The 17,474-nt window shown below is 39.6% G+C and overlaps 1 protein-coding gene across 2 annotated transcripts in view; it reads right to left on the reverse strand.

Annotated features, from left to right (window-relative positions):
* The window catches only part of LOC150081754 (nucleoside diphosphate kinase 5-like), a 282,065-nt gene that overhangs the window by 68,022 nt on the left and 196,569 nt on the right, over nt 1–17,474 (reverse strand). Inside the window, exon 4 of one of the 2 annotated variants that reach the window (XM_090379619.1) lies at nt 1,545–1,663. The exons of the other annotated variant lie outside the window; for it this stretch is intronic. Coding sequence (XP_090235745.1) covers nt 1,545–1,663 — 119 coding nt within the window. The remainder of the gene's footprint in view (nt 1–1,544; nt 1,664–17,474) is intronic. 2 annotated transcript variants of the gene reach the window in all.

Raw genomic sequence — 17,474 nt, forward strand, 5'->3', positions numbered from 1 at the left:
CTGCAGGTCTCAATTTATAAAGGATTTAGAGCTGCTGGAATGAGTACAAAGAAGGGCAACGAGATTGGTCAGGGGAACGAAGGGGTGCTCTTACTGAGAAAGACTTGAGTTCTGAAAATTGCAATGTCTATCAACTAGGCACCTGAAAGGTGATCTGACTGAGGTGTTTGATGCATTGAATGGATTGAGCAAGCTTCAATTTATGGGATTCTTTCTCTTGTTTAGACTACACACATGAGGTGGCACAGGTTCAAATTGAGGAAGGATGGTTGCAGAATAGATATGTGGAAGTTTGCCCTTAGAAAGTAGGTGGTTGATTGCTGGAACAAACTTCCATCTGATAAGATAAACTAGTAGCAACTGGACAAAAATTTGAGGGGATGGACAAGTGAAATGGGAAGTTTTTTTTTTGTTGTTTTTGTTCATGCTGTATAAGCTTGCTTTCTTGCATAATTTGCCACTAATAATACTAATTACCAATAGAGACAAGTTTACTATTCATTTAAAACTTCAGACATTATTGGGGCAGCCACTTTCAAGGCAGTAGTCTCTCATCCATTCTAAGCCTTTAATGGTATCTCTTAGTTGGTATGAAAAGCTTGGTAGCGTCTATAATTACTTTCCTAAATGCTACCGATTTAGAATTTGCAGTAGTGACATTATAAGTTGTTCCCACCGAAAAGAATTTAAAACCTGCTTCAAGCTACTGTTTTCACATTTAAAAAAGTAAAATTACATTTCCCCTTGTTAGTAGTTACATTTTTGCAAAAATCCCACATAAATACACTGTGATATCACTGCTGATAATGAGACCAAGAGTTTGCTTTCCCATGTTGTTTTTCTAATATGCTGGTATAGAAAGTAGTCATCTAATAAATTCATAAAGGTTTTGCTACTGTGCAAGTGACCAGTCCAAGTTCCAGTCTATATCTGGAAAGTTTAAGTCCCTCCCCATTATAAAACATTATAATATAATGAACTACTCTATTACTCTATTTGTCTGTATAGTTCGTCATTATACTCATCATTGTCATTTGGCCTATTACATACCCTATCCTCATTTTTATTTTTCCAGTGTTTTTCCTTTTATATCACACCAAACTGACTGAACATTACACCATCCATCTATGTCAGTCAACTGGGTACAATGCCTTGAAGACTATGTGCTGCTTAACCAAAAGAATAACTCTTCCCCCCCCCCCCCTTTCAATCCAGTACTATCTGTTATAGCAGTGTCTTGGAGTTTTAAATAAACATTAATTTCATCACTATGAGTGATCTATTCAATTTAAAATAAATTAGGTAATCTAAAACTTTTGGAGTGAATCTGGAGGTAATCTGGAATCCTGAATTCCAGATTACCTCCAAATGTTCTGACTTACTTATGTATACAATTAGAATACATTAAACCTTTTTTTTTTTTTTTTTTATCTCAAATAGCTAAGAACTGATTTAGATACCTAAATCTTATTATACTAATAATAGTTATCCTGACAACTAGAAGTTCAATATACTTTGAATTTCTTTAAAAATGTAATACTTACTACAGGATTTTCAGGCTTATGCTTGCAAAGTTGAATTAAACCTTTAAGCAATATTGGATTTACTGTTTCAGCTAAATATTCTCTGGCAGCTTCGCCTGTTAAGGCTGACTCGATTACACCTATTAAAGTGAGAGAAAATGTAATCTAAATACGGAGGGTTGATTCAGCCTTTTGATAATGATTTTGACATTAATCCTGCTTGTGACATATGGCAGCAATGTAAATTTTTTTTTCCTGCAAGCACAGTCCCAAACCTTATGAACAGGTGTATCAGTTGTAGAAGTTGTTTTAATGTCGACATACCTCAGAAATTGGATCCATGGTTGAAAGGTTACATAACCGCACTTTCCGAAGAAAGATACAGTTATACAGTTATTTTTCAAAAATTTTAGTGTATCGAAGTTCGGTATCCATAAAGTTTTGAATGGTAATGGAAAATTCCGCGAAGCAGCTGCAAGTGGGCAGAAAACACCGAAGAAACTGCAACCTGCTCCAAGTCAAACGAGGGAGGCAGTCGCTCGCTGTCGGTGAAAATCCAAAAACCCAAAGAGCTTAGTGTCATGTGTGGGAACATCCCAGTCAACCGTTTATTGCATAATCAATGAAAATTTGCAACTGGAGGAGAAACACAAGGCCCTCATACACCACCTAGGAGCAAGGCACATTGCAGAGTGGCGGGTCAATGCTCGAAAACTCTACGAAAAATATCTGGCTGTTGAAAGGTGAAAATTCGTAGCAACATTGGACGAAGCGTGGGTGTATCTCTCCTATTGCAACAAAATTCGAGCAATTTATTACCGTCCACAGGATGACGTCCCTACTGTTAGCTTCATAGTGTGAAAGTCAAGTTAAAATGTGCTCCTACTTTTTGGATGTGTTTGTGCGTCTTTAGCAACCCCTGTGCTGAAAAAATATGTGTCAGTGAAAATATATGAGATGGTGAGTCTAGAGGTTAAGTTTTGGGAGTTGGGGTTGAGTATTTACACAGAAATAACTGTTTTAAATTTTTCAACAATTTGTGTTCTCATTTCACATAGAGAAACATTGCTCCATAGGAAAAGTATTGTGGAAATCCTATAGTGAATTTTCCCATAGAAATTGCATTGGTCCATAGACTTTATATGGGACAAGATGGCTACCTGGCTTTAATTCTTTTTTAAGTGTCCAGGGATACATCATAACAGGGATAGTGACACCTACCTGTGGTGGTTATATAATATCAAGTGGAATTTTGACATAAAAATTTGAATATTCAATGTTTTCCTATGGATGGACTTTTTCCCATAGGTTAACATAGGATTTATGGTGGGCTTGTTTTGGGCTAAAATTAGCAAAACTTTAAAATTCAATATCTCCTTAACTATTGGGATTGAGGTTCTCATCTTTGGTGGGTGAGTTCTTAAAGAAATTACTTATTTTTCAAGATTTTTTCCAGCTCCATCTGGTGATTAGGAGCTGAGATACAGAAATTGGGTTTAGACAAAATCAAAACTTTTATGCTGATTTTTACCCATTGGTTAACATTGGAAAATATATATATTTTGAACCAGATTTTTTTGTAGGTGAGAGGTAAGTGTAAGGAATAACAGGACAGTCAAGAAGAAGAGGATCCCTTTAATAAATATATAAAGAAATTTTATTACAGGAAGAAGAGGACTTATTAGAGATTAAGGAGAATTTTGGTAGTTTTCTTTAAACAAAACATACATTATGGATACAGAATCTAGTAGGGAGATAGTTGGGGATTTGGATGCAGAGGGGGTGTTCTCTGGCAAGTCTGGGGAAAAACCAGAACCCTGTAAGAAACAAACGGGTAAAAATGTTGTTACATCAATCAAGGGAAGTTCTAAGGGTGATAAAAGTAAAAATAAACGGAAAAAATCTGTTCCTATTGACATAGAACAAGGTAAACACGATTCTGAGGGAGGTACCTCTACTGACTCGGAGTCATCAGCGTTAAGATCTCCTGAGGTTTTTAAAACATTAAAAGGTCGTAAGGTTCCTTTGACCCCTAGGGTTGTGCCTCATGGAGACAGGGACATAATCAGTAATATAGACAAAGATAATGTAGTTTGCCCCCCTAAGTTAATTGTGGAATCATCCACGTTAGTGGAGCCTGAGGGAGTAGAAGTGTTTGATCCTTCCAGTTCATCTGTATCAGATAAGAATCGGGGAGAAGAGACTCAGAGATGGGAATCGATATTGAGTTCCCCACTTGACGATGATCCCGTTTCTGGACGGGTCCAGGAGGTCTCTGGAATATGTTCTGCGGTTTCAAGGATTAAAAAAACCCTCACAGATTTTTTGTTTTCCGAATCCTGCGGGGTTACTGCTGTTGCTGCTAGTCGCATCTTGGGCTTCTGGGCAGATGTGGAAGCAGTGAATACGACTCTACTAGTGGACAATGAGCGCTTAAAGGTACGCTCAGCTGAGCTTGAGACTCGCGCGGAACTTTTTAGTAATTTGTTGAAGACGCAGACCGAGTCAGTAAGTTTGAATCCTAGATATAAAACATTTGCAAAGGTTGTTGGAAGTGGTTTGATTGGAGAGGATGAACCAGTTTTATCGAAGTCAGTCGGGAATCGTGAGAGTGCTCGCGGTTCTGTTCGCGGGGCTCCTGAACCCCAGTCTGACCCTAATAACATCGTTATTTTTCGTCCATCAGAAGGCTCTGAGATTGACTCTAGTCTGAGCGTGAAATCGACAGTGACTGAGGCGTTTAAAAAAAAAAAAAAAGAGTACAAAAACATGAAAATTAAAAATATTCGTCTATTGCGAAACAAAGCAGTTCTGATGGAGACAACTTGCCAAGATGACGTAAGCAAGATAACCGAGAATTTAACATTTAAACAAGCGGGTTTGTCGGTTGAGAAACCTAAGTTTTCCAATCCAACTGTGTTAATTTATGGTGTTCCCAAGGATCTCACAAAACAGGTTATACTTGAGGATTTGTACTGTAAAAACCTTCAGGATTTTAATGTTACTCAGAAGGAGGTTAATCAAGAGGTTTAATTCAGGTTCGAGACCAAATGTTACAAACTGGTTATAGGATTTAGCCCTCGTCTCTATAAATGCTTGTTTAAGAACAACAGAATCTTTTTGGGATTTGGATCACACCGTTTTAGAAAATTTACTGTGGTCAGCAAGTGTTTTCGTTGCCTTGGCTATGGCCATTCTTCGCTGAATTGTTCACATAAAACAGTGTCATGTGGCCACCGTGCAAATAGTGGTCATATTTATGCTGAGTGTCCCAGCAAAGAGAGTTCCCCTAAATGTATCAACTGTAAGAGGAGAGGTCGCGACCACGATCACTCAGTCCGAGACAATAAGTGTCCAGAATATATCAGAGTTGTTGAGATGACAGACAGGAGAACATATAATGAGTAATGACAATTATTTTCAATCTACCACAGAGAACTTAAATCACTTCACAGGTTTAAAAGTTTTGCAGATAAACGGACAACGGTCTCGTGCTGTAGCTGATGAAATTCGTGTTGCAGCTTTTGAGGGTGAGTTTGATTTGGTTTGTATTCAGGAGCCATACTATACGGCCCAAGTGGGAGGACATGCATACAAGGTTATGGGATACCCGTCGTCATGCCGAGTTCTTGCTGCTACAGATGTTCCTCCAAAGTCAGCTATGGTGGTTTTGAATCGGGATATTGTATTGACGGCCATTACTAATGAATGTTCTGCAGATATAGTATGCACGATGGTGGCGCTGAGGGATCTTTCCTTTTGTTTGGTTTCTGCATATTGTTCTCCTTTGGCAGATTTTCTGGTTTGTTTGCATCATCTGGATAGGATTTTTTGAGGTTTGTTGGGAGTGGACTAATACTGGCTGCGGATTTGAACGCTAAATCTCATTTTTGGCATAGTGGTGTTGTTGATTCTCGTGGATCTCTGTTGGAAGACTTGATTTTAACACACAATTTAAGTGTACAGAATTTACCAGATAAGGCTTTTACTTTTTCTACTTGTCACGGCCAGTCAAATATTGATGTGACTGTTGTTTCTTTCTTTCGGGTACGCGGAGAGAATACTGAATTGGGATGTGCATTCTGATTTGTTGAACAGTGATCATAGAGCTATTTCCTTCTGTGTTGCTCCTGATAATATGCGGAGGGATTTTGGAACTGGTACTTTGAGAAGATTTTCTATGGAAAGAGTTAAATGGGATAAATTTGGTAGTTATTTGAAATCAGCGTACAATGATGAATTTGTATTATCCCTGAATAATTTGAATGGGGAAGAGTTGGTAGCTCACGTTGAGTACCATTTGTTTCAAGCCACGTTGCACTGTGCTAAAAGAAAACAATCCAAAGTAGTCCCGGTACCATGGTGGTCAGTCGAACTGACTGTTTTGAGGTCTAGGGTGATGAGGGCTAGAAGAGAGTTACAGCGAGGCAGACACCTGTCTGGGTGGGATGTGGAGTTGCTCGCTGGTAATTATCGATCTTTAAGACGACAGTATCACAAAGAAATTGCTCGAGCCAAGGAGGTGGGAAATTCGGACCCTTGGGGTCTGATTTACAGAATATCATGGGATAAGTTGGTACGAGGTGAAATTTACAATACTGTGGTGACCGAAGGGGTGGAAACTGATGATTGGTTTAGTACTGTTCAACGGATAGTTGGGGAACTTTTTCCTGAGGATGTGTTGGAGTCGGATACAGTTGATCAGGCCAGAATACGTCTGAGTAATCTGGTGTATGATGGTTCATCGGAGATAAGTTTGTTTTCGTTGTTTGAGCTGGGGATAGCCACCGCGAGGTTGAACACTAAAAAATGTCCAGGGTTGGATCTGTTAGAAAATAAAATTGTGTTGAAGTTTTTTGAGGTCTGCCCAGATGTATTGCTCAAAATGTATAATAAATGTTTGTTGGAGCGAGTGTTCCCGAGATCGTGGAAAGTGGCTCTTCTCAAGATTCTACACAAGCCCAGTAAGCCTCGTGACGATCCTCGAGCTTATAGGCCAATTTCGCTTTTATCAAACCTCGGTAAGCTGTTCGAGAGGTTATTGCTTCCTAGAATAGTTGACGTCCTGACTGTTGTTAATGCTATATCGAATTTTCAGTTTGGCTTCAAGAAGGGTCATTCGACCGAGGAGGCAATATTGACATTAATTAATCATGTGAAGTCCTCTTCCGAGAAATATGTTTTGGTTGTGTTTGTAGATTTTGAAGGTGCTTTTGACTCCGTGTGGTGGGAGAGTGTTCTGAGTGTTTTGAGGAGGTCTGGCTGTGACCGGTATTTATATGGAGTAATACATTCATATTTTAGAGATAGATTGGTAAAGGTATGTGCGAAGCACCTAATGTATAGCTATTATGTAGGCCGAGGATGTCCACAGGGATCAGTGCTGGGTCCAATTTTTTGGAATACCGTACTGGATCAGTGGTTGCAGAAGTCTCTAGCTATAAGTTGTTTCTGTGTGGCGTACGTGGATAATTTGATTGTGGGGGTCCCGGGTGGATCTAGAATTGTGTTGGAGCATAGAATACAGGAAGTTTTGGTGGACCTTGCTGATTGGGCTGCCTTGAACAAGTTGAAAATTTCATCCACAAAAACTAAATTCATGGTATTTAAAAATCATTTTAGTTATAACCGCCCACCTAGAGTAGTGTTAAACGGAAGGCAAATTCCTTTTGTGTCCAACATTAAGTACTTGGGGGTGATACTGGATGATAGGATGAGATTCCATTTACATGTTGCACATTTGAATGACAAAATAAAGAAGTTTATTTACTCAGTTGTATGAATTTCAAGAAGAGAATGGGGTCTTAGTAAAAAAACTATGAGTTTATATTACAAGACGATCTTTTTACCAATTATTGCTTATGCTGCCGGTGTATGGATTGCGGATGTGTTCAAGACCAGAATCCAACGTAAGTTAATGTCGTTACAACGTTCTATGATACAGACTTATTTGTATGCACCACGGACTGTGTCTACGGTGGCACTTCAGGTGATTGCTGGATTGTTACCTCTGGATTTATATGTGGTCTATAGAGGAATGATGTATGCGATGCGGAAAGGTATTCCTGCACAATATCTAGGGATGTCATTGAATCTTACAGCTACAGTTAAGGAGGAGAAACTTCGAATTTGGACTGGGTTGGTCGGAATATGGAGAGCACGGTGGAGTTCTTCAGAGGTGGGAGAGATAACCAGGAAGATCATTCCTGTGGCAGATTTTGCCATTACTAAACCGGTGTCGTCGTGGTTCTGTCCGTCTATGTATACCAGTTTTTTGCTAACAGGTCATGGGTCGATCAGAGATAAACTGTATTCTCGAGGGTTGGAGCCGGATCCATGGTGTTCTTGTGGAGCGGCAGAGACTTAGCAGCATATTTTGTTCTCTTGTCCTTATTATAATGCTGAACGGTGTCTTTTGGGAAAACAGATAGCTAATTTTAATGAAGATAACGTACATAGATTGGTGCAAGGAGTTAACAACTTTCAGGCCTTACAGGAGTATGCAAATGCTGTGTTCCCTAAAAGATCTATCATACAAAACCTCACAGACATTGAATTGGCCGTCTACAATCAGAATCTTCATTGATTGCATCAGGGCTTGGGAGCTTCAGACCTGGAAGCTTTTGGTTGGGTCTGGGGCTCCTGGGCATGGACCACTTAAGTGGTTTTTTTTTTTTTTTTGTTCGGCTGTTGTTCAGTTCTTGGGTTTGGGCGGCCCAAGGCTGGACAGCTGGCACTCAACAGTCTAGTACTCTCTCTGTTGAGTGTTTAATTGCGCTTTGGCGCTTCAGCTTTTAAAGACAGAACCAGGTCCGGCTCCATGTGCCAGGGACGGGCATCAGATTGCAGTTGAAGAGTTCAGTTGCTTTCTGATGGCAAAGTGACCTGACATAAACAACATACTATACTCACAAACATCTCTCTTATATTTACTTTTATTCTTTCCTATTCAAAATTTCTTGTTTATACACTTAACTTAGCTTAGATTATGAACTTAACTTAAAAAAATTTTTTTTTTTTTTTCTCTTTTCAAAAATATGTTTTCTCTTCTTATTTCTTAGCTATCTTTTTATTTATCAGGTCCACTTTACAGATTTTCTGTTTTAAATGATTTAGGTGGAGATGGGCATTTGCCTGGGAACCACCCTGAACCAGTACACACACACACACACACACACACACACACACACACACACACACACACACACACACACACACACACACACACACACACACACAGGATGACAAGGCCTTTCCAACATAGGCGCATAAGTTCAAGGAAAGTTTTGGCCGAGGTTTTATGGTTGTAGCCGGTTTTTGTATAACGGCAAATTTGAGTTGCGTAGAGTCGCTAAAAATGTGAAAGTCGACTCAGTGTATTACCAGACTGAAGTTCTACAGCCGTTGTTTGAACGTGAAATACCCACTCATTGTACGGTTCTAATGCTGAAGAGGTCTGGGTGCACCAGGATAAAGTGTCCAGCCACAGTCATGTTCCACCAGTGCTTTTTTGCAGAGAATGGAAGCGGTGACAGGTATTCATTTGATTCCATTTGAAGATATACCTGTTAAATCACCTGATGCCACACCCATGGATTTTTGCGCATTCGGACTTTTGAAAAGAGTCTCGGAAACTGCCGCCCCAGAACTGTTGAAAGTTTGTGGAAAGTCTGCCAGCAGGAATGGGACAAGATCGACTTGGCAGTTTTGCAGCAGGCTTTACTTCAATAGAAATTGCGATACTATGCTATAGTCCATGAGCAGGGAAAACAAACAGAGCCCAACCGGCGGTGGCGGCACGGAATTTCGTAGTTTTAAAGGACTGTCAAAATCATTATCAAAAGGCTGAATCAACCCTCCGTATAGTTATATGAGATTAATATTCAGTCATACATAATGGTCTAATGTAGTCCAAACCCATGGAGCTGGGGATTGAAGTATGATTTTAAATGGCATGCATTTATCCATTCATGGACAACTATTTCTTGACAAGATGTGAATGGGATATTGTTTTTATGTAAGCATGTGTAATTACAATCATATGACATAAAAAATTAGTGCTGGGTATTAATAGTGCTTTCATGTATTTTCATGTGAATATTTCAGAGATAACTTACTAAGGGTTGGGTTGGTAAATGAATATTGCGATTTGATTGAAATGGAAAGAATAGCAGAGGGAGATTGTACATTTTGCAAGTTCTGAGGTTCAGACCTACCAACATTCACAGAATTCTTATGGTTATTTGTTCTATCAAGAAGGGTTCAACAGGCTGACTCCCTGATATGAAGAGATACAACCTAAGCCATCCACAACATACAACACTATGCCTGGACATAATGGTTTTATTATGTGATGTGTTCAAGCTAACAAGAACAACTTACCTAATTTTACTATTGGACAGAATACAATTGCTATTTCAGTATTATTAGAAACTGTGTTCAGTTTTGAGTATCAAGAGTAAACAAATGGGTAAACATTTCGTGCACATTTTTTTTTAGATGGATGTCTTTCTCCTACTTCTTCTTCAATCTTCTTCTCTAATCCATCTATTTAGGAAGAGCTTTTTTTGAGTCCATCTATGCCATTCCTTTCTATTTTGGGTGAAAGTCCACCTCTAACTTTATACACCTACATGTTCCTTTCCATGAGACCACCATCCATGTCCTCTTAGGTCTTCCTCTTGTTTACCCTCCACCCACAAATCTAGGATCCTATTTACTGGTTCATCATGACCCCTTCCCTTTATATCACTGAAGATGACAAAATTTTAATAGTTAAAACTCATTGAACTAAATAGAAAATATGAAATAAAAGCATTTAAAATACATTAGTTAAGGCGCCTCCGTAGCCAGGTGGGAAGGAGCAGCAGCAGTGCGTAGCACACACTTCTTGATTAGACCGGGGTTCGAGCCCATCACAACCAAATACGGAGGATGTGGAAAGGTCAGGGAATGACCACCGCATATCCCGGAGCAATATGGCCTTAGTTGCTAATGCTCCTAAAAAAAAAAAAAAAACTAAATAACTAACATTAGTTAAAAGTGCAAAAAAACTAAAAACAATAATCATACAGTAGTTTTTGGCTACAGCAGGCAGCCTTCATCAACTAAAGTAAAAGTGGTCAGCAGTGGCTTAAATATAGAGTCGCTAAAGTGGATCACATGTGCAAGCATGCGTTCATAGAGGGGAGAGTGATGTAATGAACAATAATGGAGAATAGGTTTGGGTGATAGGCAATAAAAGAAAGAGGAGAAGAAAAAGCAGAAGAATGATGGGGATGTCTACTTATCTCACATAACACCAAAAGCACAAAAATACAGTGTGTGTGTGTGTGTGTGTGTGTGTGTGTGTGTGTCATCGTCCCTATTAATTAAAGCCCAATAATAATAATTTATGCAGTTATGGTCCTCCTATTAATTAAAATGATTAATTTCATTAATTTTCACTGTTAATCAATTAAATTGATTGATTGAAAACGGAAATCATGCCCCAGACTAGAGCAACAAAGTAATGGGCACAAAGTAGTAGGAGTCTGTGGCTCAGAGGAGAATGAAAGGGGCGATTCTCCTAAGAATCACAGAATACCAAAATGTGCAACTTGTGCAATATTCTCCGAACTTTCTGAAACAGGATGTGATACAGCTAAGAGGGATGTCTTTGTGTATGTTTAGTGCAGAGATTGTAGATAAATTAGGTGCCAACTCAGCATTGGTGTTTATGAGAGTTTGAAGAGTAGGGTAGATGATGTCAGAGGAATTAAACTGGGGGCCCATCAAGCTGTCAGCTGGCCAACTCATTGCCAGAGCTCACAATTGTGTATCAGGCAACACAGCAACAATCTCTAAGGCAGAATGCGCCGGTTCCACAGGAGGTGGTTATTACTGGTGACTCTATTGTCAGAGAAACGGGAATTTCATGTGCAAGAAGGATAGGTGGAATAGGACTAGGGTATGTCTGCTAGGGACAAAAGTAGATACTGTTGTAGAGCAGATACATCTTTTAAAGGCCCAAAAGGTAATATTGTTGTAATACTGGCAATAATGATATTAAAAGTAGGTGATCAGAAGACTTTGTAACAAGTATAGGGCAATGTTGGGAAAAAGTCATGAGTTAGGATTGAATTTGAAAGGGTCTGCAATTCTTCCAAGACACAATGGGATGGAGCACATGATGAGAGCCTTGACAATCTGACAATCAATTTGGCCCTGGAGAGGATGTGCAAGGCTCATGGGGTAGAAATTTTCTCGGTGTGGTCTGTGGGGTGCAAGATTATTTTCTGATGCTATCAAGGTGGTGATACTGCTAGCCTGTGGGAAGTACACAGATTAATAGATTAACCAGAGCCTCGGGAAAAGATGTAGGTGATTTTTGCACTGCTTCTTTGGAAAATGCAGCAGCCTGGACAGCAAGTTGTCAGGGAATTCAGGCCCTGCTGGGGGTCATCATGGAACAAGGGTAACTAAGAGTAAGAACATATGCATGTATACTTGCATACACTAATGCCAGGTGTACTGTAAATAAATTTGATGAATTTGAATTACTGATTAAGTCATCAAATGCAGACATAGCAAGAATAGCAGAGATGAGGTGTCACTCAGACATAAGTGATACTGAATTTTAATATGGGGCGTACAATGTATACAGGAAGGACAGAGAGGATAGGAGGGGTGGAACAGTTATGCTCTTAGCTAAGAAGCATATTAAATCAAAGGCAGTGCATCCAGTTAACATATGTGACCAGTGCAATGCTGAGAGTATAATCTAGTCAATTATAGGATTAATGATTGTGATGAGTATACCAAACAGCTACAGATTAACAGAGTAGGTCAGTAAATCTGAATGTCTTAAAATTAGGAATTTTAACTTTTCATATGTTGACTGGAGTTTGTGGGTTGAACACTCACACAGCAGCAAAACTTTTGTGGATTTCTTGGATAACTGCTTTCTACAGCAGCATGTTAGAGAGACAACAAGAGGAAGAATATATTCTTGATTTGGTTATCAGCAGTGATTCTTCATGCATTAAGAATCTGTAGGTAAAAGGCCTACTGGGTAGCAACGATCACAGTCTATTAATGTGGAATTTAATGACATTACTATTGTCAAAGGTAAAGGGAAAGGCTTTTGTTTTCATAAGGGTAACTACAGTGGTCTCAGACAGTTTTTAAATTCTAGGCAGTAAGACCAAATGATAATGCTACCAAAACCAAATTCTAAATGGGAAGCATTCAGGGAATTATAGAAGCTACTAAGCTTTTCACACCAACAAAGAAATACTTGTTGTTGTTATTTGGTTTTTAGGAGCATTAGCAACTAAGGCCATATTGCTCCGGGATATGCGGTGGTCATTCCCTGACCTTTCTGCATCCTCCGTATTTGGTGGTGACAGGCTCGAACCCCGGTCTAATCAAGAAGCGTATGCTATGCACTGCTGCTTCTTCCCACCTGGCTACGGAGGCGCCTAAAATAAATACTGTTCAAGGCTTAGACCTAAACGGATGTCATATGAACTACTGAGACAAGTGGCAGAGAAGAAAAGTGCATGGGATGCATATAAATTATCAGGTGATTCAGAAGCCTACGGTAGATATAAATTAGTCTAGGTAAGGTAAGCTAAAGGAGAAGTCTCTTGAAAAGAATGCATGCAAAAAAAAAAAAAAAAAAAGCAAGAAAAGACTTCCAAGCTTCTATTAACGGTAAAAGGAAGGGACTGAATCACATTAGGGGCCACTTGATGTCAATGACTTAACTGTTGACGACCCTGCTCAGGCTGCTGACAAATTGATTAGTTTATATTGATTTATCCTCACACAGGGTGTGGGAACTCTTTCAATGACACACTATAGCTGACCAGGCTAGCCAGATGAGTAAGTGCCTTTTTTTCCAGTTTTCCTCACCAAAAGTAATAAATTCATCCATATTTCATCCATATTTGAAAGAAACCAAATAAACGTGCAACACGAATAATATGTAATGTTAAAAATTGAAAACAGTGCACTAAGCCACAGGGTTACATTTGTAAAATCAAAGTAGTTATGTGTATTAAGTTAAAACATTACATTAGTTAAATCTAAGTAGTTATAATAGATAATAAATGTAACTATCTAGAGTTCGCACTAGCTATTTGCGATATTATATCTACACAAAATCATTTTACTTTGGGAAACTTTGGGAGGTGCATTATGGCCACAGAAGCCAATGCACCAACAACTAACAAAAAAAAAAAAAAAAAGAAAAGAAAAGACACTGAGTCATTGCATAGTTGTAAAATTCTTGAGCAGAAGGAGGAAGCTCCTCTCATATCACACTGTGGTTAACAGATCATGTCCCAGCCTTGATTGTGCACTTTATGCAGTTCTAAGAAAGATGGATTTGACAGTCCTCTTGTGAGCCAAAGCATTCCCACTATTTTGAGCTTTTTCCTTTGCCGCTTTTCTTTGAATCATGAGTTTAGTCTAAATTTAATTTAAAATTACTGAACAAACTAAGAGATGAAGGTATAACAATGCAGCACTATTACATTTCTAAATAATTCTATTGACTTTCTAAATTCATAGCTAAATACAAAAATATGCCTATATGGTGAAGAGGACCTTCAATCTTTTTTACTATAATTTATTACTAAGATGTACTACATAAGTTACTAATCATGAGATATGATCGCACTAAAAACATCAATAATAAAGTTTCTCTGATATTAAATTTAACTTATTAAATCCTTAGCTATATTTAAAACTAAATTAACATGTGTGATAAGAACACAGTGTATCGTGTTTCTTGTCTAGCAGCACCAGGGATTCCCCCTGGTGCTGCTAGACAAGAAACACAAGGGATTCCCCCTACAAACCGCAAAGTATGCTTTTTGACGCCACACAAACTCTGTAAATGCCAGAGACAGTGTAAGTATTTGTGTTAGTTTGCAGAGTGGGATTAGGTTGGTCTGTTGTTACTCCAGCATTTAGCCACAAGTGGGACCCCACTTTTCTGTCCACCACCTTGGGGACGCAGCCAGGTACAGGAGAAGAAACACTCTAGTGGCTGTGAACCCTGGGACTGTGCCTGAGCTTGCCAGAGAGGGACCCAGTGTAAAAAAAAAACCACAAGAAAGGGAAGACATGAAGGGGTGACAGAGTAGAGTGAGGGAGCAGAGCAAGAAGGTTATGGTGGATGACAGAAAAACTGTCCACCAAGTAATAGAAAGTTAAAGGAATAAAGGGATGCCCCTGTGGAAAAAGCACATCAACTGCATGGGGGCAGACAAGAAAAGTAAAAGATTTATGGCGGTGAGTGCACCATGCAAAAAATAGGGTGGGAGGTGGGGAAGGGAATATGGGTAAGTTGGGAATCAAGTATAGGGCTACAGTGTCCTATGTTGCACAGCGATTTCACCAAGGACATTAGTTCCCTATGATGTTATGCTTCCCATTTAGAATTTACTGTTGGAATTTGCTGATGGGCTGAGAAGTGGCAGCTGAAGTTTAACTTTGACAAATGCAAATGTATATGGGTAGAAGTAACCCCAGAAAAATGTACCAATTATGCGGCACTACATGCACGGTGGTAGAGAATGAAAAAGACCTGGGGGTAATTGTGCAGTTTGATATGAATATTTCTGTGTAGTGCAGACAGGCTGCCAGAGCGGGTCATGGGGTTTTGTCAATGATATACAGGAATTTTACTAGCAGGAATAAGGATGTGATTATCCCTTTGTATAAGGCAATGATCAGTTCATGCCTTGAGTACTGCGTACAGGTCTGGAGGTCTCATTTTAGGGCAACAAGATTGGTGAGGGGAATAAAGGGATCCTCTTAACAAGAAAGGCTTAAGTTCTGCAAATGCAGCATTTGGAGACTAGGCACCTATGAAGTGATCTGATTGAGTTGTATAATGCCTTGAATGGTTTGAGCAGGCTCAATGCTGATGGGATTCTTCTTCTTGTTCAGATTACAAACCTGAGGGGGCATAAATTCCAATTGAGGAAAGGCAGTTTTAACAGATGCACAGAAATTTTCCTTTAGCCAACGGGTAGTTGACTGCAGGAACAAAATTCCATCTGCTGTTGTGGAAGCTGATATCTTATATAAATTCTAGGAAGAACTGGAAAACGTTTAGAGCAAGTGGATGTGTGAAATGTTTTTTTTTTTTTTTAGCTGATGTAGAAGCTTGCTTTCTTGCATCATATGCCTCTGCTAATGCTAGTAATCTCACACCAGCCTGATCAGATGTAGCCAGTGTCAACATATCTCATGCTATGTCAAAGATGAGAGGCAATGACATCAGCAGTGCAGGGAGGTCAATTTGGAGGGGAGGGCCTGCTAGAACAAAACATGCTAATCATTTATCCACTCAATTAGCATTAGTAGAGGCATTTGATGCAAGAAAGCAAGCTTATGCAGCATCAGCCAAAAAAAAAAAAAAAAACCACTTCCATTTCACCCCTCTGTTCGTTCAAAATACCTGTCCAGCTGAGCCTTAAACTTATTTAGGCTATCAACCTCCACCACAAGGGATGGAAGTCTGTTCCACCAACCAACCACCCGCTGGTTAAAGGCAAATTTCCGCACGTCTATCCTACATCTGTCTTTCCTCAATTTGAATTTATGCCCTCTCAGGTGATTTTTCTGAGCTAGAGGAAGAATCCCATCAGCATTGAGCATGCTTAAACCATTCAAGGCTTTATACACCTCTATCAGATCACCTCGCTGGTGCCTAGTCTCCAGACACTGTAATTTGCAAAACTTAAGCCTTTCTTCGTAAGAGCACCCCTTTGTTCCATTCACTAATCTTGTTGCCCTTCTCTGTACTCGTTCCAGCAGCTCTACATCCTTCTTGAAATGAGGCCTCCAGACCTGTATACAGTACTCTAGGTGTGGCCTGACCATCGCCTTATACAATGGAATAATCACCTCCTTATCCCTGCTGGAAAAATTCCTGTATATCATTGACAATACTCCATGAGCTACTCTTGCAGCCCGTCTGCACTGCTCAGATAACTTCATATCTGCCTGCACAACCACCCCCAAGTCCCTTTCATTCTCTACCACTGTCAGTGTTGTACCACAGAGTTGATACGTTGCTCTGGGGTTGCTGTTTCCCATATGCAGTACTTTACATTTGTCAATGTTAAACTTCATTTGCCACCTCTCAGCCCATCTGCTCAACCTTTCCAGATCCTGTTGCAGCAGCATAGTGTCAGTAGTGTCCTTGACAACCCTGCCAACCTTTGTATCGTCTGCAAACTTGGACATTAAGCCCGATATACCATCATCAATATCATTTATAAATACAGAAAACAATAATGGACCCAACACTGAGCCCTGAGGGACTCCACTAATAACATTAGTCCACGATGAGCAGTGTCCATTGATTACCACTCTCTTGTCTTCTCCCCCTCAACCACCCCTTTATCCATAGCAGCAATTTGCCTCCAATGTCACACTGCTCCAATTTGTGTAGCAGTCCTCCATGTGCAACAGTATCAAAAGCCTTTCTAAGATCCAAGTATATAATATCAAAGTTATTCCCTGCATCCAGTTCTTTTGTGACTGCATCATAGTATCCAATCAAGTTGGTCAGGCAAGACTTCCCCTTAACAAAACCATGCTGTGTCTGAGCTATAACTGAAGTCTTGTCTAAATGATCCTGCAGTGCTTCTTTAACCAGTGCCTCCATTAATTTTCCTGGAACAGAAGTTAAGCTCACAGGTCTATAATTACTTGTGTCAGCCTTTGATCCTCCTTTGTGAATTGGGGTCACATTTGCACATTTCCAGTCTATGGGTACCTCCCCTGAGTCCAAGGAAGCTCTCATAATTATGGCTAAGGGTTTGCTTACTTCCTTTGCTGCCTCCTTTAATATAACTGGATAGATCCCATCCACCCCGGGTGCCTTTCTTGTGTTTATCTTCAACAGTTTCTCCTCCACTTTACTCCCAGTTATTTCAAGATTCT

The sequence above is a fragment of the Mastigoproctus giganteus genome, chromosome 8 (genome assembly GCF_048544385.1).
Source record: "Mastigoproctus giganteus isolate SK-2022 chromosome 8, ASM4854438v1, whole genome shotgun sequence".
Lineage (NCBI taxonomy): Eukaryota > Metazoa > Arthropoda > Arachnida > Uropygi > Thelyphonidae > Mastigoproctus > Mastigoproctus giganteus.